Genomic DNA, 26,884 nt, shown 5'->3' with positions numbered 1-26,884 from the left:
ATTCTCACGCATATTTAGTCAGCCTTACCTTGTACCCACTTCCTCTGATTCCATTTTCCAAAGTCTGTTTGCTGAACATGTGTTGTGCCTTACTTACCCAACTCTATTTACATTCTGCATTTCCTATTGAATTCATAAGGCTATAACTATCGCGCTGTAGTCATTTATGGTTTCTCATAAATTCTAAATGTGGATTGTGTTTTGTTTTTTAAATCCATGCTGCATGCAGAGCCAGGGTGATTGACAGTGTGATGCAATCATTCAAATCTGTGGCCTAAGGTAACACAGACTTGGAGAGGGACGGAAAGATAAACATGGCACAGAAATGAGGGTTGATAGAATGTTTGTGTGCTGTTCAAAGCACAACCTATTTTTTCAGAGCACAACTGAGTGGATGAGGAATGCTATGCTGCCATGTTTGAGTGGGGTGGGAAGAGAATTATAATTTAAGATACAGGTCTGAGGTAATGTCATGCCTTTATGGCAATTCTAAGTGGAAAATTGACCCTTTTTCAGTGGCAAACTGAAGTGTTTGAAGCATTACATTACAGTACCTTAGCAGGCACTCTCATCCAGAGTGAAGTAGAGAACATCATTGTTACACTCAGGAATACAAAAGTGTGTTATCAGCAAGATGGTATAGAATGCCCATTTATGATTAATAAGTGCAATATTAAACTAATAAAAAACAGTTTGCATTATAACAAAATCCAGAACCAATTTTTACACAGCTATACCTATAACATTATAGCAAAAGGAAATCCAACAAAAGGAAAGGATATTTGAAGGGGTGTCAGGGGAGCAATGATGTAATCTACAGTGGTGAGTTTTCAATCTGAGTTGGAAATTTAGCGTGGTTTCTGCTGTCCGGACTGTAGTAAGAGGCTTATTCCACCGGGGGGCCAGAGCAGACAGGAAGGGGGGGTGACACTGCTGAGCCTGGAGAGGTCGTAGGTCAGACGGGCTGCAGAATTCTGGATGAGCTGTAGAGCTCCTGGTGGTGGAGACAGGGAGGCCAGCAAGGAGGGAGTTTGAAAAAGTCCAGGCTGGACTCTGCTGGCTGGTGAGGAGGGCACAAATTCCCCGGATGTAGTAAAGGAAGAATCGGATCGCCCGCCACACTGCTGTGATGTTCTCAGAGAGGGTCAGTCTGTTGGTTATTAGCACTCCGAGATTCCTAGCAAATGAAGAGGGTGACACTGTCGTGCAGTCCTGGGTGAGGGAGAGGGCAGTGGGCGGAGAATTGGCAGGGAAGTAGAGCGTCTCAGTTTCAGCCGAGCTGAGCTTTACGCGGTGGTTTGTCATGCAGCTTGAGCCTGAGCATGCAGCATTTGAAAAGCGAGAGAACAGGCAAGCACACAGCGCCAGGGACTGCAGTTCTGTTGACTGTGTCATTAGTTTTGCCTGGAGGTCATTAAAATTGGATGGCCAGTCCTGTGTCTTGTCTGCTTTATTTCCCAGTTAATATAGCCGGTCTGGCCCACATTCATTATTATTGTGTGCACAACATTTACTCTTACATTTAAAAATAAATAAATAAATAATCAATTTCGAACAATTTTAAGGTATTATGTTGGTTGCGTATTTAATACAGGAGAATAGATGTGGTTAGGTCTCCATGGAGAAAATCAAGTAGGAGATAATTGTGCAGATGAATATGAAGAGATTTCCACAGACTGTGCGGCTGCCTGAGCTTTGTATACAGCAAGACCAGCCATAGCAGTAGCCCCAGTAGCTGTGCAGGAGACACTGAATTCTTTGCTGGAAGGGTTCTGTCAGTGTACTTCACAAAGGCCAACTGGAATGGGGATTCACCTGTCATCCCCTGCAGTGTCTGTGGGTCGTAGAGTTTGTTTGGGAAAGGTAATTTTTACGGGGGCAGCTGTTGCACACTGATGTACAAGTAACCACTGTTTGATCATTTTGGTTCAAATTTGGCAAAGTGTTGCAGCGGTAAATACCGAGACCAGCACAGGGAACAGCAGGAAGAAACGCTCTGAAAGTGCAGTGCCCTTGTGTGCACTCGGCAACAGAGGATTTCAGGCAGAAGCCTCCCACAAAAGCAAACCGCAGGCACTGATGCCAGTTTAATATGGCTGCTGAGACACACTTTATGTATAAATGATTTTTCTGGCAGTACCTTGCCATGCTGGACATGTCATCTTCAGTATGGTTAGGATGCAGTCAACCCCACCCATTATGGACTGTCACTCTTTAAAATGGCTGGACCCCTTGCCCTGCAGAAATCATTTGTTTTGAAAGTCATTGGTTTAAAATGGGAGCTGAGGGTCTGCTCCTGCTTACTTTAAACTTTTAATCAAAAGCAAGTTTAGACCCAAGAAGCCAGGTGAAGTGTACAGACTGTGTAATCAGCCACTTTAATTGCTCAGTGAAGTTCTGAGTGACACAGAAAGGGGTAAGCCCTGCTTTAAAACCTGCTTGCTCTGTGTGTGCTGCAGTGTGAGACTGGGTATTTTCCCATTGAGGGCACATTGGTTCATATGCCAGTTTTGAAATTCACACCAACAAAAATTAATGCTTTAAATGAAGCTCCCTTAATTTATGCAAATTAAGAGGAATACTGAGTGAATAGACTTTCAGAAAATCAGTGTCAGTTAGTTTAAAGAACCTGTAACTGTAAAAGGAAGAATTGTAAAGTGAAATGGAGAATGATTAGTATCAGAGATGACAGGCCTGTAATCAGAGAACATGGGTCACTGAGTAGGACCTTTGCTGTCACCACCAAAGGTGTTTGACCTGATCTGTTATCAGCATGTTTGTGGACAATTTGTTGTCAGATTTCCCCGTTAAAGACATTTACCTTTGTTTCTTTTATCCGTATTGACAGCCACCGCTGAAGGTCAGCTTGTATCAGCTGTTGAATTAGTAAAATACTGGCAGAGCTGCCATCCATGTGAGGGCCTTAACCTCACACAATGTGAACATGGGATTTTTATTCTTTGTATATGCATGTATATGACACAATATGTCTTAAGAGGGTAAATAATCCCTCTAAAAATGAAAAGCACCTAATTAAGAAATATTAAGTGCTTGTTAAAATTCTGTGATTCCAGCTGTGGTTGGAATGAAAACCATGTCCAAGGGGTCCCCAGGACTGAGGTTGGGAACCACTGCCCTAATATATACTCTGGGTAGAGTGTGACAACAAACACACCATGCATCATGCTGCAGCTTAGTGTATCTCAAGCTGCAATCTCCAGTTCGTAGACATGTTTCCATATTGGACAAACTGTTTGGGTGCTGTGGACTGTAAGCATTGTATCTGAATTGTTGGAACATCAGAGGCTAATGAACGTACTGCTATTTAGTTATTGGTGATATTAGCATTGATGTCATGTTTTGTAACGGGCAGACTGCCTCACACGTTGTGATTTACCCAGGTCTGAGTGGGCAGCTGCCCGTGCTGGAGCTGCAGGCACAGTACCTCACAGCGTGCGTGCGTGCGTAACACGGACACTCGCTGCAAGCGCGACGCCAGGGACCGTCCCCCGAGGCACCGCGGCTCGCCGTGCCCCCGCGCGGACATAGAGCTGAGCCAGCGTGTGTCAATAAGAGCGACAGGCTGGGGGTGAAGGGCGGGCCCCCCATCCATCTGCTGGGGTTTACTGATCAATCTGCCTCCGCCAGACTCTGTGTTTGCGCTCCTCAACATATTTATAAGCCTTAGCAGACAAGCTGGCCAATCTATTTTTATCCCGCACTGAAATTCCCATCAGGCAGTGGGGGATTGGCAAGGTCCAGATCTCCTCTGCAGAATATAAACTCTACGGCGAGGGGGAAAGGCTGTTTCCCTGCTCTCTCCCATGCATGCATATGACAGGAATGACGACGAGGGCGGTAAAAAGCAGCGTTTGTGTAACGCAGTGTGTACCGCGGTGTTTGTTTCATCACTCTGCAACTGCAAGTGCTGATAGCTGGATTACCGCCAAGGGAGAAACTGCAAGATAAGAGTTTTCATCAAAGGATTTTTTTCTGTTTTGTTTGTTTTATTTTGTATGGTAATCACAACAAGGTGTCATGTTTAGATACTGCTTACTGTACACAATCCTTGCCTCAAACAGCTGGTCTGTCTTTTATCACTGATTTTATTTATTTATTTATCTCCTGATTTTGGACCCCCAGTCACAAGCTGGCCTATTTTTAGGAAGTTGCTTTGCTTTAGCTGGGCAAGTACTGCGGTCTACTCAAAATGACTACCACATACTTAGGATGCAACATTTGGGCTTAAACACACAAAATGGTTGCATGTTTAATTTACCATGATCCACCTCCTTACTGCCCACATACCATCACAAGCATGGAAAGTTATAAAACTGCTGCCTGTACCTAGAATTTAAAAATAAAAGACAGTCATTCATTGCATGATAGGTCTTAAATTAAGCTGTAAATGTTTGCTATCTTTGTGGAAGTGTTCTATTTTTTTAAATAAAACTTAATGACATATGGTATCTTGAAAAACAAATATTATAAATGATCATGAATCAATACAGCATTAAATACAATTTACTGCAAAATGATTGTTACAAAAGTCGTACCACGAGGGATTTAAGCACCATAGTTAAAAACCATACGTTGGAAACCAACAGGGTAAATGTCAGTCCATTCCTCACTCTTATTCGGGCTTCCCAAAATTGTGGTATAGTATGACACTATTTGTAATAAATTGGTAAATGTGGGCCACAGAACGTCTGTAGCATTGCATTTTCCATAAATAGTCTGCCTAAGATGAGGCATTATGATGTTGGCTGTAGTCAGTGATAGCCGGTTCGAGGGTGCACTGAGGATGGTGGGGATAAAATAGCGGCACTCACGCAGAAGTGGAACTGCGAGCTGTCAGCGGCGATCGGGTGGTGTTAGACGGCCCGCGTTAAAAATAGACCCAAACGGTTAATTAGATGTTCTTCGGCAGCCCAGACTACTGCAGGTCATGTTACAGGATCTATTAGTACAGCGGTTCCCAGAGGCTTCCTCCCAGCCATCACGCCCACCAGACAGGTGCGAGGGCATCTTACCTGCACCTTAGACACAGGAGCAGGTATTTATAAATAAATACATTTGAATTAAGTTTAATTTTAAAATCAGAAGAGAATTCTGAATGTATGAATGGCTTGATATTCCATGAAAATATGAAAGAAATGTTAAATATAAAAATATTAAGACTGTGCGGCAGTGACACGATATTTCTCTTGAGAAAACGCATGTTTGCAAATATGTTTATATTATTGTGATTTTGAATAATTGTCCTTTGCAATGAAAGATATAAATAGCTTCTACTGTAACTGCCACCTAGAAATGACCAGGGGGAGTGTAAAGGTAGTTGAAAATGAAATACGTTAGTTTCTTTGTTATGCTTTTCAGATGTGCTTAATGCCCCCCCCCCCCCCCCCTTTTTTTTACCATATTGCTTCTTAAAAACAAATTATACAGTAGAGTGGTCCAATTCACGCAACCATACTTTCTTGTAGGAACAGGCCATATCTCTGGTGACACAGAGCATCTGAAAATGTTTGGCATTTAAAAATCATGATATGAAGTAATGATGCAATTAAGAATCTGGGTCACTGGCCTTTCTCTAAAATTCATATCAGAACCTAAATGAATGTCGCATAGGCCTGTGTTACTGTTCTTGTTGTAATTGGTATATCTACACAAGGTTCTTGAAATATTTTCCATCACCACTGTTTATGCTGCTATAATCAAACACCTCTTTGCACGGATGAAAAGATTAGCTCTCCCATTTGTCCCTTAGAGGGAAACGATAAGGCTGTTTGTGGTGTCCCACTCTCAACCTAATATGCTAATGTGATAATAAAGCTTTAATAGGAAGGCTTATCTAGCATAAGGTTATCGAGAAATTCCGTACTGATCTTTTCCAAATTTGAAGGCATACTTATTATGGAGAAGGAAATATAAAAAGTGAAAATAAGAAAAAATAAAATAATATTGCTTCTGGTCTTATGAAGTGCCTTATATGGGGATACTTAGCTTATTGACCATCCATTAAACCAAATAAAATTTGTTTCAGATTTTATTTTTGGACTAAAGAGGACAAGACGTTTTTGACATTTTAAATAAGGATAAAACTGTTACAATCTTTGGTACTGGATGATTTTTTTTATTGATCATATAATGTATGAACAGTACAAACTGTGTAAAACTGAAGAATTTTGGACTAGGAACCATTGATCATGCAGCTTTTTGTCCTTCCTGCAAGGGTCAACAAAAATGTTATTCCTGACACTACTGTTTACAGGAACCATTTTTAGTGGCGACTGTCTTTCCATATATTTTTTTTTCTGCATAATTTTAATCAGATTCTGATATCTATTCACCTCTCATTAGGCATAAGCAATGCATAGGAACTCAGTTTATATCTCCCTGCAACAAGCTAAAAACAACACACAGTCCATGTGCAGATGGCCTTCCTGGAACATATGTGTAATTTTTCTCTTGGCCAGGTCCAATTTGAAACGAATGTTACATTCAAATGTTATTTCCTCATTTTTTTTTCAAAATTGAAACCAGGTGCAACCCATTTCCGTCATTCCATTCTTCCACAGAACCCCTAAAATGCTCTGTGAAGCTGAGCACGTCCCTTACTCCTTTTAGCATTGGGAAAATAAGACAGAAACCAGTTTAGCATTCAGGCAGTAGATTATAGCTAGAGATTAGCTATGGAATTGGTTTCTGTGTTTTCTGCATTTAAAACCGCAATGATGACTGATCAAGAGCAATTAGTAAATAATGACTTTCAACAATACAATTTGCAAGTGTAATTTCCTGTGGTCCTCTGAGAGAGGTCGGGCTCGACCATTTCATTCAGGGCTTTCCATGAAGGTTACGCTGCCTATAGTAAGACAAAGAACTACAAGAAGGCTTAAAATGAGCTCAAGTGCTCTGGCATGAAAACAAATGAAGAATTTATTGAATTTACATATGATGAGCTATTCTGTAATAGCCTATGTTTAAATTATCAGTGCTGGTGTTTGAGCAGGTAGACGACAGGAGAGGTGTTGGATTATTTCTTAATATGACTAGGGGGTGTGACTGTTTTTCACTGAATATGAAAAATCAGGAAAAAGCTTCTCTGGAAAGGGAAAAAACAAAACAAAAAAAGAGAATAAAATCTTTATCCTCTTAGGTCATTAAATTTAAATTTAAAATTAAATTAAATTTTTAATCAATTTATTGACATTTAAATGACTATGTATTCATGATCCATTAATTTGCCTACACATTCAATCGCTTATACAGTCATTTGTTTGCTCATCAGTGCATTAATTCCATTCATAGACATTATATTTGTTTTATAGTCTTTGGATTGCCATTGCTTTTACCTCGGGCTGGGCGATACGGCCTAAATTTATCACTGAGATTCATGGTTCAATTCTCAGATGGGCCACTGCTGATGAACTTTTGCAAGGTGCTTAACCTGAATTTCTTAACTGAATATTCAGCTGTATATTGGATTGCATGTAAATAATTATAAGCTGTGTAAGTAACTCTAGATAAGAGTGTTGGCTAAATTCCTAAAGATGTAGTTTAAGACATGATAGATGAAGCCTGCAGAAATCAGTGTTTATAGATTAAATATTGAATTATGTATTGTCTTAAATAATTGACAAAGAACTTTATCTTCGAGAACCAACTTGCTGACATTCAGTGATTAGAAATTGTGTGTGCGTGCACGTGTGCGCGCGTGCGTGCTTGCAACTGAAATTGATTCAAATCAAAGTAGAGATTTTATTTTGCTGCAGAACACAAGTCTGATGAGGTTCAACACTCAATATGTAACAGTTACTCATAGCCATGAACACATTAAGCCCAGTTCACACAGTGAGCATAGGCTCAGTCAGAAAGTTATAGTTAGCAACCAATAATCAATTTAGATGTAAACGGGCTCTCAGAACATGTATTTATTTTTCCACAATGTCAGGCTTCTAAAAGGCAGCATAAATACCTGTCTTAAGCTGACACTTAAGCTGACTTTTTGCAAGCAAAAAGTGCTACTCATCTTCTGTGCTCAAAAGCAAAAACATTATAAACCGAGTTAATATCACAAATGCCGCCAGTGTGTGCCCATTAGAGAGAAACTTGAAGCTGCTCACCAATAAGCTAGAAGGATGTCACCAAATACGTGGCATTGACTATTGAAACGGTAGCAGCAGTCTGCAGGTGCTCGGGTGGCTGCTTAGTACCTTTCAGTACTTATAGCACCGTTAATGAGCAAGTGTACCTGTCAATGTGCTGAAAAATTCATTAAACACATTTTATTGCTCACTGGAAAGGCACCATTGTTTTAGCGTCATTATACCACTCAGAAAATTGCTCCCAACTTACCAATTTCATATGGACCCTGGACACAGTCACAGAGGTACAGGCGTATTCCCAGTTTTGTTTTTTTTTTTTATCAGCCATGTGACTTTTCTTTGCAAAGATTCCCTTAACCTTGGAGGCTACACTGTCCTTTTAGTTTTTATCATTCCAAACTGGCTCATCTTGCGGTCTAGGTTTATCAGCAGGCATGGACATTGTTGAGCAGTGTTTTTGTTTGTCAACAATTTGCAAGCTGTTGGGGTAGGCTTATTTCTGCAGAGTGATTGGCTGTCCATATTGTGTTTCTCTGCATACAAAAAAAAAAAAAACTTGTGGATTAACAAAAACAAACAGAATTGGATGTTTAATGAATAAGTCAATTCTGCTTCTGTCATTGTGGGGAATTTTATGATATTTATCGAGAGAGTTTTATCGCCCTGCCCTACCTTCACCAGACCAATGTTGTCCTATAGTCTGAAGGTGGATGGTGCTGTCTGCCTAGTACTGTAAGTGCTAAAGTGGCTGACTCATATTTTATATTGATATAGGCTAACATAATACATTGAGAGGCCTTGAATTTTGTCATTTTTAGGGTATGGTCATTTTTGTCTATTTGGTTATTATTTGCTCTGTTTTTAATATTTGGTTATTTGTATATTGGCTATTTAGTTTATTAACGGTGTCAATTATCTGATGCGCAATGTTATTCTTAATAATCAATGGTGAAGAGAATCATTTCATTTGGTGGCAAAATAATGCGGCACGAAAGTCGCAAGGAAGGATTTACGTAGGCCTATTTGTGCTACTAGTATACTGTTGAAGTGAGTGTTTCAGCACCACAAGAAGCATTGGCACTCCATTGCATAACCTAAAACCAGAGAGGGTTAACATGCTTGCTTTCCTGGCTGACAACACAAAGCAAGATGAAACAGAAAATATCCAAGTCCGGAGAAAATTCTAATTTGAGTGTACTGTTATTTGATTTGATTTAAGGTTATGTAGATTAGAGATCAGAGTTTGTAGATTATAAAGCAAGGTAGAAATCACGATGCAGGTGGTTCATTTTAGAAGGGCATCACGGCCAAGATGCAGGGCATCCACGGCAATGTCCTGTGGGTGGAATCTGAGCCCTGCAGTGAGCAGGCATGCTGCAGATTCCTGAAATAGTTTACAAATGGAATGTTCAATCTGAGAATGTGTGTGGATCATCATGGATAAAGGGATTACAGCGTAGCTGACCTTGCCTATCTGTGTTGCAAGTTGGGGGCACCTGTAATTTACAGAGTAGTGGCTTCTGACAGTGTTCCAGATCTTTGCTGTTTGTAATTCGTGTGAATATAATACACTCCTGGGGCTGCTTTATTGGCATGAGCGCTGCCCACTGGATTACACCAACCTCCGTTGGAACGTGACTTTGCAGAACAATGCAGATGAGAGCTGCCACGGTTGATGCCTCAGATTCCCTGGTTTGAGTGAATTATTGTTGACGTGGTCAGGCTGAGCAAGACAGGAAGCTCTCTCAGGCTGATACTGCTATCCTAATAATGACTGCAGACTTGGAACCTGTGCATGTACTCAAAACACCCCTCGCATGTAAAATCTGTGGCATGTCTAGCCCACATCAGTGTACTTGAATTAAGTCATTCTAAATATTTAGTATCACCGCAATAGTTTTTTTTTTTTTTCATGTTCCTGGGAAAAGTAAAACTGAATTTGGAAATATGAGTATAATTCAGCCCCCAGACTAAGTATGAGTTGGGACAGATGTAATATGATTTGTATCTTGCAGCCAAAGTGCTTGTGTAATTCCGTTTGAGGAAGTGTGAGTTGCTCCAGCTCATCACTTCCCGGTTCTGTAATCGGCCTGTGTGGCTGAGATTAAATTAGAAAAGCATGCCTTCTCTTCCAGGAAGAAGTGCTCTCCCCCCCCCCCCCCCAAGACTCCCCATACCAGCCTCATTCACCTTGTATAAAAAGTCAAAGCGCGAAGGACATATCCTATAGCAGTTGCATTTTAGCATACACACACACGCTTACATACACACTCACACACATGCACATGCATGCCCATTTTGCATACACAATATTTGCACATCCGCATGCACACACAAGTATTCACATACGCGCTTGCACACACAGACACACAATGGGCTGGGAGGAAAATGCATGTAACCAGACACATATCAACCTGCAAATGCACAATTATATGTAGGAAATGGGATTCTACAGATACGGTCTACCTCTCTATCTCTGTTCCAGAAACGTTGACCTTTGACAATAATCTCCGTAATCTGATGCTGCTGCACCTACTCGCATGACAGCAAGGTTTAAAAATGGTTTGATCATAAGTTATTAATTATGAGGTTCATCATTTATGATGGCTGTTCCTATTCCTGGCATGGTGGATTCTTATATGTTTGATGTAATATTTACGAAATGTATCTAAAATTGAAAATCTATGGATTTTTGCCACTGCTTTGTTTAGATATGCAACCTACCCCCACTTAAAATGGGTGCAAAACTCACACCACAGATCTTTGTTTCTGCTGCCTTTCGTCTACACCAAATGAGGCCATACATCTTAAACTAAGACCTTTGTTTCTTCAACAGTTTATGTTGCGGTTTCATACTGAAAATAGGCTTATTTTCCACTGAGTGAAAGCAGTGAACTACATCAGTTTCAGTCTCATTGTCTTCTCTGTTGCAAAATGTGGGTCACACAACCTGTCATATTACAGGTAAACTGGGTTCTTTAAGACACTGATGGACACATGTGACAAATATATGTACAGATTGCAATACAGTGAATTGATTTCCAAACTGATTTAATTTAACAGATTCAATTTTCTCATCTGTTTCTCTAATTGTAACATTTTGAGAGAGGCAAGTGACAACAATGTACATGTAAATTCTCCCTTACTGTATCGCTCAACAGTTGCTAAATAATGCAATCGTATTTTTAGTATTTCTTTTAGTATTTGTCTTTTCTGCTCCTGTAGCTGAGCATATTCGAGATGCGAATGAGGCCTAATTGAGATCTTATATTGTATGTGTGAAGCAAAATGCATAACAATGAGAAGCAATTTTTCTTTCAGTCAGTTCTCAGTGTTCACCCTTAGGCAGTGTAGCTCAGACGGATATAATAGAATCTTGCTTTTGCATCATACCTTCTCAAGTTTTTTTTCTCCTCTGAAAGAGTAATCAAAATAACATTTGTGTCACAGAAGACGCATGAAAGTGAAATAAAATCAAAATATTCCAGTCTCTTTTTTCAGCTACCTCAACCTTGGGAAGCTTTGTGTGTGTGTGTGAGAGAGAGATAGAGATATGCTCAGTTAAGAACTAATCATTAAAATGCACCTCACTGAAATGAACATTCATGTCAAAATGCATTTTTGTCCAAGTATTTCCCACGTGCCTTTATCTGTCCACAAAAAAGCCTTCTTCACTAAAGAATGGCCCTGTGCTTGACAGTAAAATCCCATTATTGATTTTGTGCATTCATTATTCACATTCGTTCTAAAGGTTATCTCTTACTTTAACTCTGTGACCCAATCACAAGTTCACAACTGAATTGTGTTTAAGAAACTGTGGGTAAGCTGCCGCTTGTGCTGTTATTGGTCCAGGGCTTGTTCTATTAAATTATTCATGTGGGATATTCTGAGCTGTCTGACTGCAGAAATAAAATAAGAAGTCCTGATTATCAGGGGACTGGCTGCCACCGTTGCTGGAGAACACAGGCTTGCAATGAGCATTTGCTGAAGGTCCTTACACGAATGAATGCTAGACACCTTAGTTTCCATAGGGGAATTCTGCATTAGCACTGAATGCAAACCCACCACTGTAACAGTGTAAAATTGTAAAGTATTTTTATGTGGTATGGTGTGAAACTTAAACCACAGTGCATAGGCTGGGGTTGCTGTACCCAAGCATAGAGCATCTGTGTAACTCCACGAAGAATGCAGCAAAACTCTCCAACATTGGGTCACAATGGTACTAACGTGAAGTGTAATAAATTTTGTAAAAAAAAAAAAAAAAAATGACAAATGTGACACTTCTAAACTATGGCCTCTTTGCTTCCATTGGGTTAAGCAACCCAGTTAACTTAAACATTCACAGTGCTGTGTACATAGCAGTGCCAGGAGATGCATAATGATTTTTTTATTTTTTTAAATCAGCTCATGGCATGTGACACCTTCTACTGGGCAAACATTTGCTCGGAATATATTAAACCTGGGGCTGTTTGGATGTTTGCCGTCAGTTGTATTTGAATCGATTGTTTGCCACCCTTGTGACACACTCCAAACGTGGCTTATTTACCTCTTACGCTTTGCCTTACAATAGGGTGGTGCTTTAGGCCATCCATACATTCACATTTACATACATGGATAAAAATACGTTTTTTCTAGAAAAATGTTCTAGAAAAGTGGATTTTTTTAAACTTATGTGGGAACACCAGTTTACTACATTTTGTTTTTTTGTTAGTTGTGGTGGTCATGTGCCTCATCAGATCCGTTTACTAGTGATTACCGCAGCGGTGAACAGCACGCGGTCCTGACGGCACTGCGGCTGATGTACGAGCTGAATTCACAAATATGGCACAGCTTATTGATAGAGATCATAATTAAACTGGTCCTTAGAGACAAAGGAAATTGCACATTCATCATTTGAAATTGGCCCAGGGGCTGACAGAGAACCTGTGAATGACTGTGCTCTCTCACACACTCATGATCAGGGTCTATTAATGTTCACCACCCCACCGCCTTCAGCAAGCATATCCTGGGCTGCTGGGATTTCTTAAGAAGGCCACACTTTATGTGCAGTGCCCTGAGTTTGCCCCATTGCTAGTGCGATTATTGTAGATGGACATGCATAGTGACACAAGGAAGTCATGAGTGGTGCTGCTGAACAGAGTAAGCATTGTTCATCCAAAGGAAGGAAAAACAAATAATGTATTAATAATAATAAATAATAATAATAACAATAACAGTAATAATAATGACAGGCAAAAAGGTGTACCTTTCATGCTGCAGAGAAAGGAGATGGTCAGTACTGAAACTAAAATGGTGATCTGTGGAAACCAAATCTGTACCTTACAGTTTACCTCTTTTCCTCCATTAATGTTGAAAGCAGAGGTTTCAGTTCTATTTCTAGCTTCCAGCACTTTGGCTTTTTTCCCAACAGGGAGGATATAGATTGCAGGAAACATTAAGTGTGTGCTGATGGATTTTGGCTATTGTCCCAAACATTTTGATTAATATGATTTGCACCACACAGGCAACATATAATTGGTACTATTAAGATAAGTATGTGTTAGTTCGTTAGCTCAGTTATTCAGGAGCTGCTCTCTTTTGGTTCAGGGATTTACTCTTGCATTTCCGAAGTTCTGATAATGCTGGTCAAATCCTAGGGCTCTGAAATCCCACACGGTCTTTCACTGGCATAAATTCTCATTGACCAAACGTACGACAGGGTCCGACAATGGTACTTTTAAAGAAGGGCAGTCTCGTTCCTCAAGTAGAGAGAGACCACGTCCATGGCAGAAGGGACTGCGCTGATCAGCCATCTTCAATATCCTGTTAATATATCTGTGGGAATAATACTTTGCAAAAACATCCAGTTCTCCTGAACTTCCTCTGAACTTTTGATATCGACCACACATAATTTATTCATACCATATGCATATAAACAATCCAGTGACTCCAGAGTCATTAGCTCATTAGATCAGCACCAGATTATTTTAGTGATATCATTCATGGTAATGGACTGCTGTGGAGAATGCCAGTCAGACTTTCTTTGTTGTGAAGATAAATAAATCAAAACCGTTTGAAGTCTTCTGTGAAGGGTGTTATTCACGCCAATTTTCACACATTTAAATATTTGTGAACAAGTTCATTTATTTTTAATTGTGCATTTTTCTCAAAATCTGCAACAAATTGCTATCTTTGGAGGGTGGGGTAATTTGTTTTGAATGCAATCCTAAATCAATGCAGATTTTCATTGTTGTCTTGAAAATGTAATCAAGTGCAGTGGAATTTCTGAATTTTCCAAAGTGTGGCAAAATGTAATTTCCCCTAGCTCTGTGGCCGTCTGCCTGAAATGAAAAGGGAAAATGACAGGAAATGCCTAAGTGCATTTTTCAACTCATCAGTCAGCATCACAATGAGTTGCAAGTGCTGTCTGCCGTCATATGGACGTCTCATATGGAAGCAGTCTGGGGGAAAAACAAAACAAAAAACAAGAGAAGCTTAATCATTTGGTTTAATGACTCTTCTGCCAGAATATTGAGATCTAGCTGATGCATGTGCCTTGTCTTTCCATTCAGTGGTCCTGTTGGATACCACCGCTGTGCTTGGCGAGTTGGGCTGGAAGACCTATCCGATAAATGGGGTAAGTCCATGCCGCCGGTGGCTACCTATCAGCACTGACACCCTGTCACACTGCCGTAAGTAGCTGTGCCAGCAGTAAACATGAGTCAGAGACCACTCTGTGGTGAAATTGTGCTTTTATTAGAAACCCCAAAATAACCGTGCTTACCAAGGAGGGATGCACTGGGGACCTCCAACTAGGAAAAAAAACTAAAAACACAGCTCTAGACGTATAAGGTACACCCTTCATTCAGGGTGGGCTATAGTGTTTTACCAAAACCTCTCTCCGTGGTTAAAATTCCAAAAAGCTTACAAAAGTATTCTCCCCAAAACTATCCTGGCATTGCACACACTCTGTAACCCCACTTAGCCACACACACAGACAGATTGCAGCCTCACACTCTCGTATAGCTTCATGCAAAACTTATTTACATACAGTATACAACACTGAGCCACCAACAAAGTATAAATTATTACATACAATATAAATATGTATCTACGTTCCATCTGCCTTCCCCCAGTCTCCATGCAGGTAAGATTAATTTTATACTGGCCTATAAAGGCCATGGGATTCATGTTCATTACACCCCCCCCCCCCTTTACCAAACCTGTACAAGAGTCCATGTCTATATCCCCACTGTCCAAGGAGCACGGGTTTTGTGACAGGCAATCTGCAGCCTGGTTAGCCATCCCAGGCTTATAGGTAATTTGGTAACAGAGGGGCTGCAGAGAAACTGACCATTGTCCTTCATTGTCTCGGGCCACTGCAGTGATCAGTGGTCAGTCTCAAGCTGGAACTCTCTCCCAATTAGGTAATATCTTAAACACTTGAACTCTCCAAAGCCCACTTATTTGCGAGGCGCTCCTTCTCTGTGAAACCCAGTGTACACTATGGGTTTAAGGGCTCCCTGGTCCCCCCAGTAGAACAGCCCCTAACCTTGAATTGAATGCATCTTTGTGAAGTCTGGACTTTGCTGGCCTGACTTGCTACTGAGGAGGCCTTTGAGATTTCCACCGTTCCCGGAAATGAGCGCACCTCATTTCTGGCTAGGGGTGTAAACCTCAGGCTTCACCACAATAGGATATTATTAGTTTGATATTTGCCAATACTGCAACTTACTCCACTCCTGTTATTGTTACTGGAGAATTAGACAGAAAAGATGTGAACTAGTCCCACAATATTTATTTTCTGTTGTTTCTGAAACTACAACTGACAATTGATTTTCCTTTGATATATTGAAGCATTAGTAGTCTGTAGGGCTGGGAGATATTTCAAAAAATGGTATCACGATGTTTGAACTCGTCGACATACTTTGGTACAATACTTTTAGACCAAAAATAAGTTGACACATAAATTAATTTAAATATTCTTAAATGTGTTCTGAATCATGTACACTCACACCCATGATTCTAATTATTTTATAGGCTTCAGATGGGTTGTTTTATTCTGCGTAGAGTGAGTCGCCTCATGCACCAGATCTTCACTAGCGGGGAAAATCAGATAAATATATATTTAATTTATGGTTCGGTTGTTCTCTAATTAAAAACTGCAAACCATGCCACCGGTGGCCCTTTTGGGAAGCAACATTTTCTGCACCCTCACAATTAGGCAGAAGTAGTCGACTTTCGCTTTCAATGAACGGCTTATTTTTTTATGAGGAACAAATGTACATATATGTTCACAGAATCCTCTCCTTGTCTAGATTTTTTTGATTTTTTTTTTTTTGTTTGATACCTGATTTTTAGCTTGATACCTGGTAGGATATTCAAACGAGCACTTACGAACTGGAGTTGACAAACCTCAAAATGTGCATAGATCAGTTAGGAAAGTTTTTTAGGAAAAGTCGGGTGTCAATAGCAGCATATGAGAGAAATAGCTTCCCTAATGAGACCCATGCACTGCTTATGTCAGCTAGGATGTCGTGAAGAAGAATTGACTTTGCATCAGTTATTTCCCTCACATGTATGTATTGCACCGTACCAAAAATATCCATTTCTCTTATTGGGTTCTCATTACACATTACACAAAAAAGATATCAAAAGGGTGCATACATAGACAAAATGTTATAAGATATTTCATCATTGTTCTCTAAGAGAAACATTTTGTCTCAATTAAAAAAAATATAAGCAACTGAAAACATGAAAAATTGTAATGATTTTTTTCATACTTGAACTCAATTTTAACATTAACAATCCCTTATTAAATAGTTTCAATGGAAAAATATTTATTTCCGTTACATTCACTGGAAAAACCAAAGGTGCACAGAATGATATGAGATGATTAATCACAGAAGCTCCAGACAGAATTCAATTATTTTTATTTATTTATTTTATTTTATTTTTTTGATGGTGGCATTTACTAGAATAAAGCCCCTGAAAAGTTGTAATTGCTTCTTTCAGTGTCCTTCAATAGACTCTTTGTAAAAGCTATTAAGTTAATTTCACTGTGGAATATCGCTCGCTGACCCCATTGAGACAAAAATGGCTTCAATAAAGCGCGCTTGAACTGCTGCCTACCAACACAAGATTTAGAGAACTCGAATTGGCCTCAGGAGAGCCAGTGTGAAAGAAATGGTGTCAATGAGAGCGCGCAAAGCAAAAAAAGATTTTATCAAAGTTTTCCTCCCATCGCAGAGCCGCAGAGAAATGCCCAGGAGCAACAATGCTCATTTGCAGATGCACTCCTGCCACAAATCAAATCTTATATCTCATCAAATTGAGACGGTCAAATAAGTTTATACAATAATACAAACGCGACTGTAATAAACTAAGTAATATCATTTTCCTCCGTTCAAATCTCTCCTGTCAATGCAGTCATTGTCATGCTAATCAAATGCTTATTACCTGTGCAGGCTTGACCGAATGAAGCAAATATCCTCTTGCCTGAAGAGTATTTATTGTTTAATGAGTTCTCCCTTTAATCGAGTGGAGTGTTTGTTTGTGCGCCCCTAGTCACTGCTTTGCGGGAGTGTTTTGTTAGCATCTCACGGGATCCGTCTCCCAAGCTTCCCCAAAATGAGTCTGAGGAATCGCAATAAGATGGGGATGTGGAGGGTTTTCATAATCCGCAACCGACGAGGGTCACGCTTCTCGAGCTCGTATTGTTGTCTTTTAATTAGAGACAATTGCCTCGCCTTAACACCAGAAAGACTGGAGACTACTTCACCTTCCTCTTTATCCCTTAGTTCCCTTTGAGTTCCTTTTCAATCTTGTATCTTCTCTCATCGATATGGGAAAGGGAGCTTTCACAGGGCCCAGAACCACACATCCACAATGCGCATGAGTTTAAAGGTGTATGCAATTCAGTCAAACCACATATTATTCATAGTTGTTCTGTTTTCAGTCAATTAAATCAATTCAACAAAATGTATTCATTTTTACATCCTGTTTTCCAATATTATCTAAATATCATGCAATGTGTCAGTTACAATCGTCCAAATGCAGAGAATTATTTACTCATTAACCCTATCATTACTCCATTTGGGTTGTTATTCCATTAATCCAAAGGGCCTATATTTAAAAGCTAAACTTTTGGCCAACTGACTGTTCTCTAAAATGTTATTGGTAATTTTTCAGTTCAGTAGTTCGACAGTATTTATCTCTCCAAGGTATCTGGGTTTGGGAGAGTTCCCTCTTTGCTTGTTTTTCATAATTCATTTTTCATTGTGTGACTGTTGATCCTAAAGGGATTCTTAGTTATTGAGAGCCTTTAAGATACATGTGTGTGTGCTATAACTGTTCTGCTTCATAGTTTATGAATGACAGTGCAACTTTGAATTGCAAAGTGGTACAGAGCCCTTTTTCAGTATGTGCTTTTTTTGGCACTGTATTGATAAGAAGGTGCTATCTAACCCCATGCCCCTCAGCCCCACCACCATGCGTGAATGCATGCATGCTCCCTCACACACACTCACGCACACACGCAGACCTTCACAGCAACATTAAAAAATGTTTCTAACTATTGTTTTGTCGAGATTGGCTCAACAAAGCAGATTCCTGCATAACGCAAGCTTTTACCAATTAAATGGTATGCAGCACATGGGTAAATGGGACCAGGTATGTTTCTACAGCTCTGGTGTGGGATTTCGCTATTTTTGGATTTGGACTCACAGCAGACCATAAATAGGAGGGGGGGGGGGACAGGGCCTCAGTTTTGACAGTTAAAACAAAAATATTACAATTGCCTGCCTACCTCAATCCCTGTCCCTGGTTTAGAGAAAAGACAAATTGTGCAATTGAATTAAACCAGTGGAGTCATTTCCCTTCGCATAAGGCTTGGTCTAAGAGGACTTTCTGGTCAAGAGTGGGGGCTGTGTGGTTCTGGAGCATGCAGTTAACACTGCAGCTAGTTGGCATCTCTGGGACATCCTGCTGATTAATCTGTGTAATCACCTGTAGACTTATAAATGTAGCACTGTCGTAGATCCGCTGTTCTTTTTTTAACCTGTTTATTACTTTGCCTGCTTGAATGCACTTTCACACGTTTTATTTGCGAGCCTCTGAGGATCGTTTAAGAATCTTCTGAATGGATGCGATGTATGCCCAATGTAATGTACAAATCTACTCATTACTCTCAGCCAGATGGAGCTGTATCAGCCTTTGTTGCTGCGATCCACTCAAATCAGATTGGGCAATAGTGGCTTAGATTCAACCTCAGCTTGTGCTCAGCTTTTCCCTTAGTAACAGACATTGCTTGAGCAATAGAGTTTCATTTTATCTTGCATAATCACTGAACTCACTCAAAATGTGAGTTTTGAGGAATATAAATGTGGAAAGAAATCATCTCGTGGACTTAATCCTGAGTCATATTTAACGAGGAGCCTTATCTGAATCCAGGCTGTTGCATGACTCCCTGTCCTTAGTAAGACACTGCAGACATGCTGAGGACTTTCTGTGGGTGTCAGGAGAGACTATTGCATCATGTAGGTCAGTCTGACAGCAGTGAGGAGGAGAGGGCAGGCAGCAGCCCTGACTCCATGATTGAGCTGTCAGGACTTCTGCCATGAATAATACCAGACACGGGGGGTGATGAGGGGAAGAGGGAGGAGGAGGGTCTGACTGAGACCATCTTCACCGGCAGACTTGTATCGATAATCCTAATTAGTTTTAGAATGGGTAATGAGAAGAAATGTTATTTGCTTAGTTACTTTTTAATACACTCACCAGGATCTTTCCAATGTGCCGCACTTTACAATAAAACGAGTGAAAAATAATGCTAAACGGGGCAAAAACAAAAAGGCAACAAAACAAGAACCAGCGAGGCCAATTAGTAGACAAGACTAATAGGGACAGACAGTAGAGAGCAAGTTATTTTTCGGAGGTGGCACATGATATTCATCCAATATATCTTATACTCACAGGTCAGAGGTGGTGCATCTTACAGCGGTGTTTCCATGAGCTTGGGCACAGTGCAGCCCACATGCTGCAAGCATTCTGTGTGATTAAAGAACAGAAACTCATATCATGTTAGCCAATATTGTAATGATGCAGGCAATGATACTGGCCCAAACAGGCCGATGAGCTCTGCTGGTTCCCTGCTGCTCCTGGTCTGTTGAAAGGGGTTTTTGCTTGAAACCAGGTTTAGGTGTCATTTGAGCGTTGCTACGTTTTGACATTGGAGCCTTCCAAGCTTGTGTAAATAAGCGTTTTGCACATGAGAAATCCACAAGCTGGTTAATTTGATGCCGAGGGGCTCTTTGTGATTGCAGTGTCTTTCTGGGAGTGTTTCTTTAATTAAAGTGAATTTTTGAATAACTTAAGGAAACTAATCTCAAGGAAACAAATCAAAGTATTTTTCTTAATCAGGGTTATCTTTTGCTGTTTATGAAATTGCAGTGAAGCTTTCAATACAGCAACTCTTCCATGGGCTATATTTTTTAATTTGTGGCCTAGAGATCTACACAAACCTGCCTATCTGAGGACCACGTGCTAAAATCTGATTCATAATTCGCTCCAACAGGGGAGCTTTTGTTCCCAGGCACCAGGTGTGCTGGTGAACACACACGACTAGACACACACACACACACACGCGAGCGAAACGCTCATCCCCTTTTCATATTCCCTTAGTTAGCCTTTTATGATTTTAGTTTAGATGTTTGTTTATATAATAAATTCTATTTTATTAAAAACCATTGTCAGTCTGATTTGTTATTCAGATAAATGCTGGTGCCTCATGCCATACCAGTGGGCCATGCACCATGCCAGTATGCCCCATGCCATGCCAGTGGGCCACGCACCATGCCAGTATTCCCAATGCCATGCCAGTGTGCCAAGCACCATGCCAGTATGGCCCGTGCTATGCCAGTGGGCCACGCCCCAGTGCCAGTGTGCGACCACCGTTTGTCGCTCAGTGAGCATCGAACACACCCCAAGTCAAACTTGTAAAAATCCTCCTCAGCCAAAGCACACGTCTTTCCTTTCAAAATAATAAGAGGGAAAAGGCCTTGGAATAGCATGTGCCTGGACTGTGCAGAGGGAAACTGGGCCTGATTTTGCCGTCTGTATGCGGGCTCAGTAAGCTTTTCTCAGCATCGGCAGACACTCTGCTGAAATATGTATGAGTTATTTCCCCAGAGTGAGAGGAGGGAGCAGTATTTATTTATTTAATTACATAAAACTGCTTTAAGGGATTATATAAAAATTTATCTCCAAAACAACAGTGGTTTGGTTGAGCGTTCAGGCTAAACTGAAATGAAGACGGTTGTTTTGCTTGTTCACTGCACCCTGCTAATGTCACCCTTAATATCATAAACCGGCCTAGATTGCATTAGTAATCCAAGCTATATCACAATATGCGTGAACAGACACCATACTAAGGACTTGGGTGTCTCCCACACGCTTGGCACAAAATCGCGGCCATTTTAATGTGAAACCCTCCGATATTGTTGTGACTGCAGTACAGTTTTCACATGGCTCATAAAGGAAGTTGAACTGTTCCACATTTCAGTTTTACTAATTGTACAAGAATGATTGGACGATCATGTTCACTGAAAAAGTATAAGCCTTGGTATAATCTGCATAAACCCTTGTACAGGCAGATCATTTGGCTGTACCTAGAGGCATTCTGAGGATTTCTCACGATCCATATTCATTAAGATTTTTCAGAAGTTGTGGGTGGGGGATTTTAGAGGATTTGCTTGTGAGGCATGCTGTACCTGAACCTGGACTATCAGTCAGAACACAGGCAGGCACATTACATTACACTTCGTCTCACACTCCTAAGCTTTAATCCTTCATTACAATATATAATCAGGGTAATTAATTGCAATTACCTCACGCTTATCATCCAGTGCTGTGTTCCTTAATACCATTATGAGGAATGACTGAAGATGCTGCCATTTTTTCATGAGCATGCAAGCTAATAGATTAATGGTGTCCCTGGAGGGAGTGCGGGGGGTCACAGAGCAGAGCCCCCAGAGGAGCATGCGGTGGGGCGGGAGAGTAATTCTGTGTCTGAGTTACTTCCAATGACCTCTGTCATTACAAGGCTTAAGCAGTGCCAGGGGACGGCTTAATTGGCTCGTTGCCTGTCAGGGATTTGGCCCGGGCCAAATCTTAATGCACTCCTGCACTGTCAAATTAAAGGCGGCTGGAGTTACGGAATTTTGATTGGCCAACTCCCATGTGTTTATAAAATGTTTGAGAGATAGGAAAAGCAGGGTGTGAATCCGAAAGATTTTTTTTTTAATGTAAAAATGAAATGGGTTAAATGCCAAAGGGGGTTCAGATGGCAGTGTCACACTCTGAAGTGAATTTGGAGATCACCCCATGCCCCCGCCCCCCATCCCCCCGCCCACTCCCCCGCTCCCCCAGGTAGCGCTTCCTCGGCGATGACACCTCTTTCACCTCGGCGGTGTGGGAAGGAGCGTGGTAATGAGCCGTGACTTTAAACGTCCGGGGCCTGGTGACAGCGTCTCCGGCCCGGCTGACAGCGCGAGACTGAGGCCGCCCTGCTCTAAATGCGCGGCGGGGAGCGCCGAGCCGGGAGGCCTCCCGCGCGTACACGGCGCCGAGTAATCAGGCTGTCGAGATGAGGCAGCTGTCTTGGGGGGGGGAACGCTCCCCGGCCTGTCGAGAGGATGCTTCGGTAATGAGGGCCTGGAACTGGGGACGCGCCGGGCCGCGTGCCGGAGGAGCCGCTCAAGGTCGTGCCTGCCGTCTGCCTGCACGCGCGTGTTAATGTAGCAGGGTCTGTATGAGTGCACCGGGGATCACACGCACTCTATCACAGCGCAACGTACCTCTATCAGGGCCCGATGCTAATGAATGAATGAGGGAATTAGTGCATTCATTGTAGAGTTATTGGCATCTGGGCATCTGTGCTTTTTGCATTTCTTCTTTGGAGTGTCAATAAGAGGGAGAAATCCACAGTGAGTCAGCCGTCAAAGTGAGTCTCACACCTGGCGATGCAAGGTTAGTGCGTCCTTAATCAGAACTGCTAGAACCGTCAAATCAGAGCCCCGCCAAGCTCTTTTACCTCAGTGTTGATTAATCGTCCTCCCCCTTCCTCTCATTCAATATTCTCTTTGAGGAGTTGACCTTTTCCCAGGCCTGTCTGTGTCCCCGCCACTTCAAAAGGAGTTGATCAGCGATATGTGAATGATTAATATGTTCCCTCCAAAATATCTGACGGTACTTTATGTCTTTTGTTTGAACAAACAACCCACCCACCAAACACACACACAGACCCACACTCCTGTACATACTCGCGCACACACATATCCCAAATGCTCTAAATAAAAGGTGGAATATTTCAGTCTGTAAATTTGAGCCGACTGTGCTGGAATTCAAAATTGAGACTTTGAGGAGGACAGGCCGGGCCTTTTCTCAGGGCATTCCGAGCCAGAGCACCTGGCACACACGCGTTTGTGTCACGCACCTGGCACACACACGTTTGTGTCACACACGCGTTTGTGCCACACACTCCGGTCGGCCGTTATTGCACGTTGTCATAGAAGCTCTATTAGCATACGAAGGCGTAGGTATTTTCTGGGGTTGTGCCGCCTGCTAGCCAGCCTCACAGGTGGTTATGAAAGTCTTATCGTTCGTAATGGCGCTAGACGCAGTGGGCCGGGCACACGGGGGGGTGGCCATCATCTCTGCAAGTGGCCGGGTCTGATCTGAATTCATCACAGCGAAAACGCTCGGTCCGGGAGCACGCTTTTCCCCGCGATTCCCGCGCTTAACGATGCTGAGCCGCGCCGAGATCGATAGGCCCTGCACAAAACGCCTCCCAAACAAATGTGTCCTGTAAACCCCGGTGACAGAGCCAAAATATAAAATGCGTTCGCCTCCGCGCAGGCTACAGAAAATGTCTCGATCTTCATTTTTCTCCTCTTTCCACAACGCGGGTTATAGATTTTCCTTTGTGTCAGAGACTGATGGGGGATCATGCCATTGAAGATGTGCCTTACACCTGAACCATTCGTTTCACATTCGTATAAATAAAACACAGATGAATAAATGAATAATCTGAATGGAATTTAATGGCTGAGATCAGTGGGAAATAGATAGTTTGTGGGGGCCTGGAGATTGGAGAGACCGGCAGCGACTGTAGTGGTGTAGCCCGGTGGCATGTCAAGCCCTGTCTCCCCTTAAGCCCCTGAGCCTCCAGGTTAATTGACCCCTGCTCCATCAGCAGTCAGGTCATTGGGTTCTGTCCACCTGTGTTTCCAGCAGTCTCGCATTAACCCACACAGACAGGAGCTAAATTGCTTTTATTTAGGGGCACGGAGAGCTGCTGCTGGGTATGAGCGGGGCCCTCTGGGATGGGACGAGGGCGGAGGTGGCAGGAAGTCCCAAACTGAGATGAGCCGGATGTCACATAGAGGAAATCCTGGAATAATAATCAGGGTAGCGATAGTCAAACCGACCCATCTGCTTCTCTCTCCCTGACACTGAAATCAACCAAGGCTTCACATGGTGATTGTGATTGTGGTTTGGTTGGCCAAACCAGCTTTGCTGGAGTGTATTGGCTCAAAACAAAATGACAATTTGAAAGAAAATACACAGGTATTATGTATTGTGTAGTAAAATATTAGTATAGTGAGGATATGTTCATAGTTGCTACTATATTTTAAAGCACTCCTAGAATATTGATAAAAGTTCTATGGACTTGGAGAGTAAAGGATGCATTTCCCTTGATTGTGAGGTAGATTATCACAGGGAAATCCTCTTTGTAAACCAAGTTCATGACTGACTGAATTTAATGACATTCTCCCCACCTGCGACTCACAAATTAGAAATGCCTGGGGTGATGTCATTTTTAAGATTTAGCCTTGGATTGATTTGGTCATGGGATGTAAGTCAAGACTGATGAACCATTTCACAAGTCACCTTATTAGCAATTCAGTATCTATTAAAAGCACAAGCTAGATAGTGTAATGGAAACATTGAAAATGGGTTGTTGAGAGAAGCTACTCCTGCACCATCTCCTCCTCCTATAAAATATGTCCAATGAGGTCACCAAGTATATTGATTGAAAGCAATAAGACCTGCAACAAATAGCCCCAAAAGCAAAAATAATAATTATAGCAGACCATTTGTTTATGCTGTCATTGAATTTAGAAATTAAATTATGTGTCTAAACAAATACAGATAGCTACTGTGGTGCAGAATGTAATGTGTGTATACTCATCAATGGGTCCTGACCCACAGTATTTCAGCCACTGTGTTAGTGTCACAACAACCAATTCAATTTATATAAAGAAAATACAAAGTAAAAAAATAAAAGCATGCATCATTAAAATCGTAAAACCAAAATAAAAAATAAAGGCTAGTGGAAGGCATGATTAAAAAATGAGTCGAGCTGTTTCTTAAATCTGTACAGTAGTTGCCTCACAGATGGCAATTGGTAGAGCAGTCCAAGCCTTTGGAGGATAAAAACAGAACAATGCTTCAGACGATTTCTTGTTTCATTCTTAGAAGCAGCAGATGATCTAAGTGTTCAGCTTGCTGAACATATGCTGACAGACCATCAGAAATGCATGATGGTGCTATACCATTAAGAGCATTGTAGATGAGTAGAAGTACTTTAAAATCAAACCTGAAAGATACTGGGAGCCAGTGCAAAGAGCTCAGAACAGGAGTGATATGTTCATATGTCCTTGGTTTTGTTAAGATGCTGGCAGCAGCATTTTGTACAAATAGTGATCTATCAATCAGCTTCTTTGGTAGTCCCGTCAACAGTGCATTACAATAATCTAGGCAACTAAACCCATGTGTCAGCTTCATAGCATCTTGCAGAGAGAGGAATGGCCTGACACGTGCTATATTTCTCAAAGGAAAAAAGGCAGTCTTGGTTACATAGTCTATGGGAGACTTGAAATGTGATTCAGAGTAAAGTATGACACCACAATTCCTCACTTCTGATTGGACTTCAGCAGCTGCTGTAGATGTCCTGCTAAGTATTTTATCTTTCTTTCCATTTCCATTTGCTCCTATGAGTAGGATTTTAGTTTTATCTTCATGGTGATAAAATGTTTTATAAAAAATAATTTAAAAAAATCAGTATACTTCACTTCTATAAGGATGTCCAAGATGTTGTGAATGACAGGTGCTGTGAGATCAGCTGCTTTACTTTGTCAAAACACTAAGGATTTACCTGGTTTTTCAATTTTTCTTTCAATTTGGAAGTGTTACTGATTTATTCATTCTGCGTGGAAATATTCAACTATCATGATCTTTGAACAAATGAATATGACTTGTCTATCAAAATTTAGTTTGTTTTCTTGACCTTTTTTCATGTTACAAGTTTGGTATCTCTTTTTTTTCTATGCACTATCCGCGGTAATAATCTATCTCATATCACTGGGACTATAAACTCTCACATGCTGTTAATATTATCATTTTAACTACTCTTCTGGGCTGTAATGTCTATGCATTTTAAGTTGACTACATCAACTTTTTTTTTTTCTTTTCCATTTTCTATTCTCTGCATGGCACATGAAAAACTAGTCAAATTCCTAATATGGAATGGGATTTCATAATTATCATTGAATTTACGAAAAGATGTGTATTATGTTTTTATTATGCATGGTTGTATACATTGAACACAAACTCCATACAAAGGCAGGAGCAATCAAATGGCAACAACATTTTTTTTAAAAAGAAGCTAATTTTAAACGGTGACTTTGGTCTGACAAAGTGCCTAGCGCCCAACAGACTTTTTTAGTACAACC

General features: G+C 41.1%; 1 protein-coding gene across 2 annotated transcripts in view; it reads left to right on the top strand.

Moving 5' to 3' along the window:
* Positions 1 to 26,884, top strand: part of epha6 (eph receptor A6) — a 202,380-nt gene that overhangs the window by 16,872 nt on the left and 158,624 nt on the right. For both annotated transcript variants that reach the window (XM_035394742.1, XM_035394741.1), the window contains one exon: positions 14,663 to 14,727. In XM_035394742.1, the coding sequence (XP_035250633.1) occupies positions 14,663 to 14,727 (65 nt within the window). The remainder of the gene's footprint in view (positions 1 to 14,662; positions 14,728 to 26,884) is intronic.

The sequence above is a fragment of the Anguilla anguilla genome, chromosome 15, assembly GCF_013347855.1.
Source record: "Anguilla anguilla isolate fAngAng1 chromosome 15, fAngAng1.pri, whole genome shotgun sequence".
NCBI classification, from domain to species: Eukaryota; Metazoa; Chordata; class Actinopteri; order Anguilliformes; family Anguillidae; genus Anguilla; species Anguilla anguilla.
The sequence above is the reverse complement of the archived record's forward strand: the minus strand, read 5'-3'. Positions and strand labels throughout refer to the sequence as shown.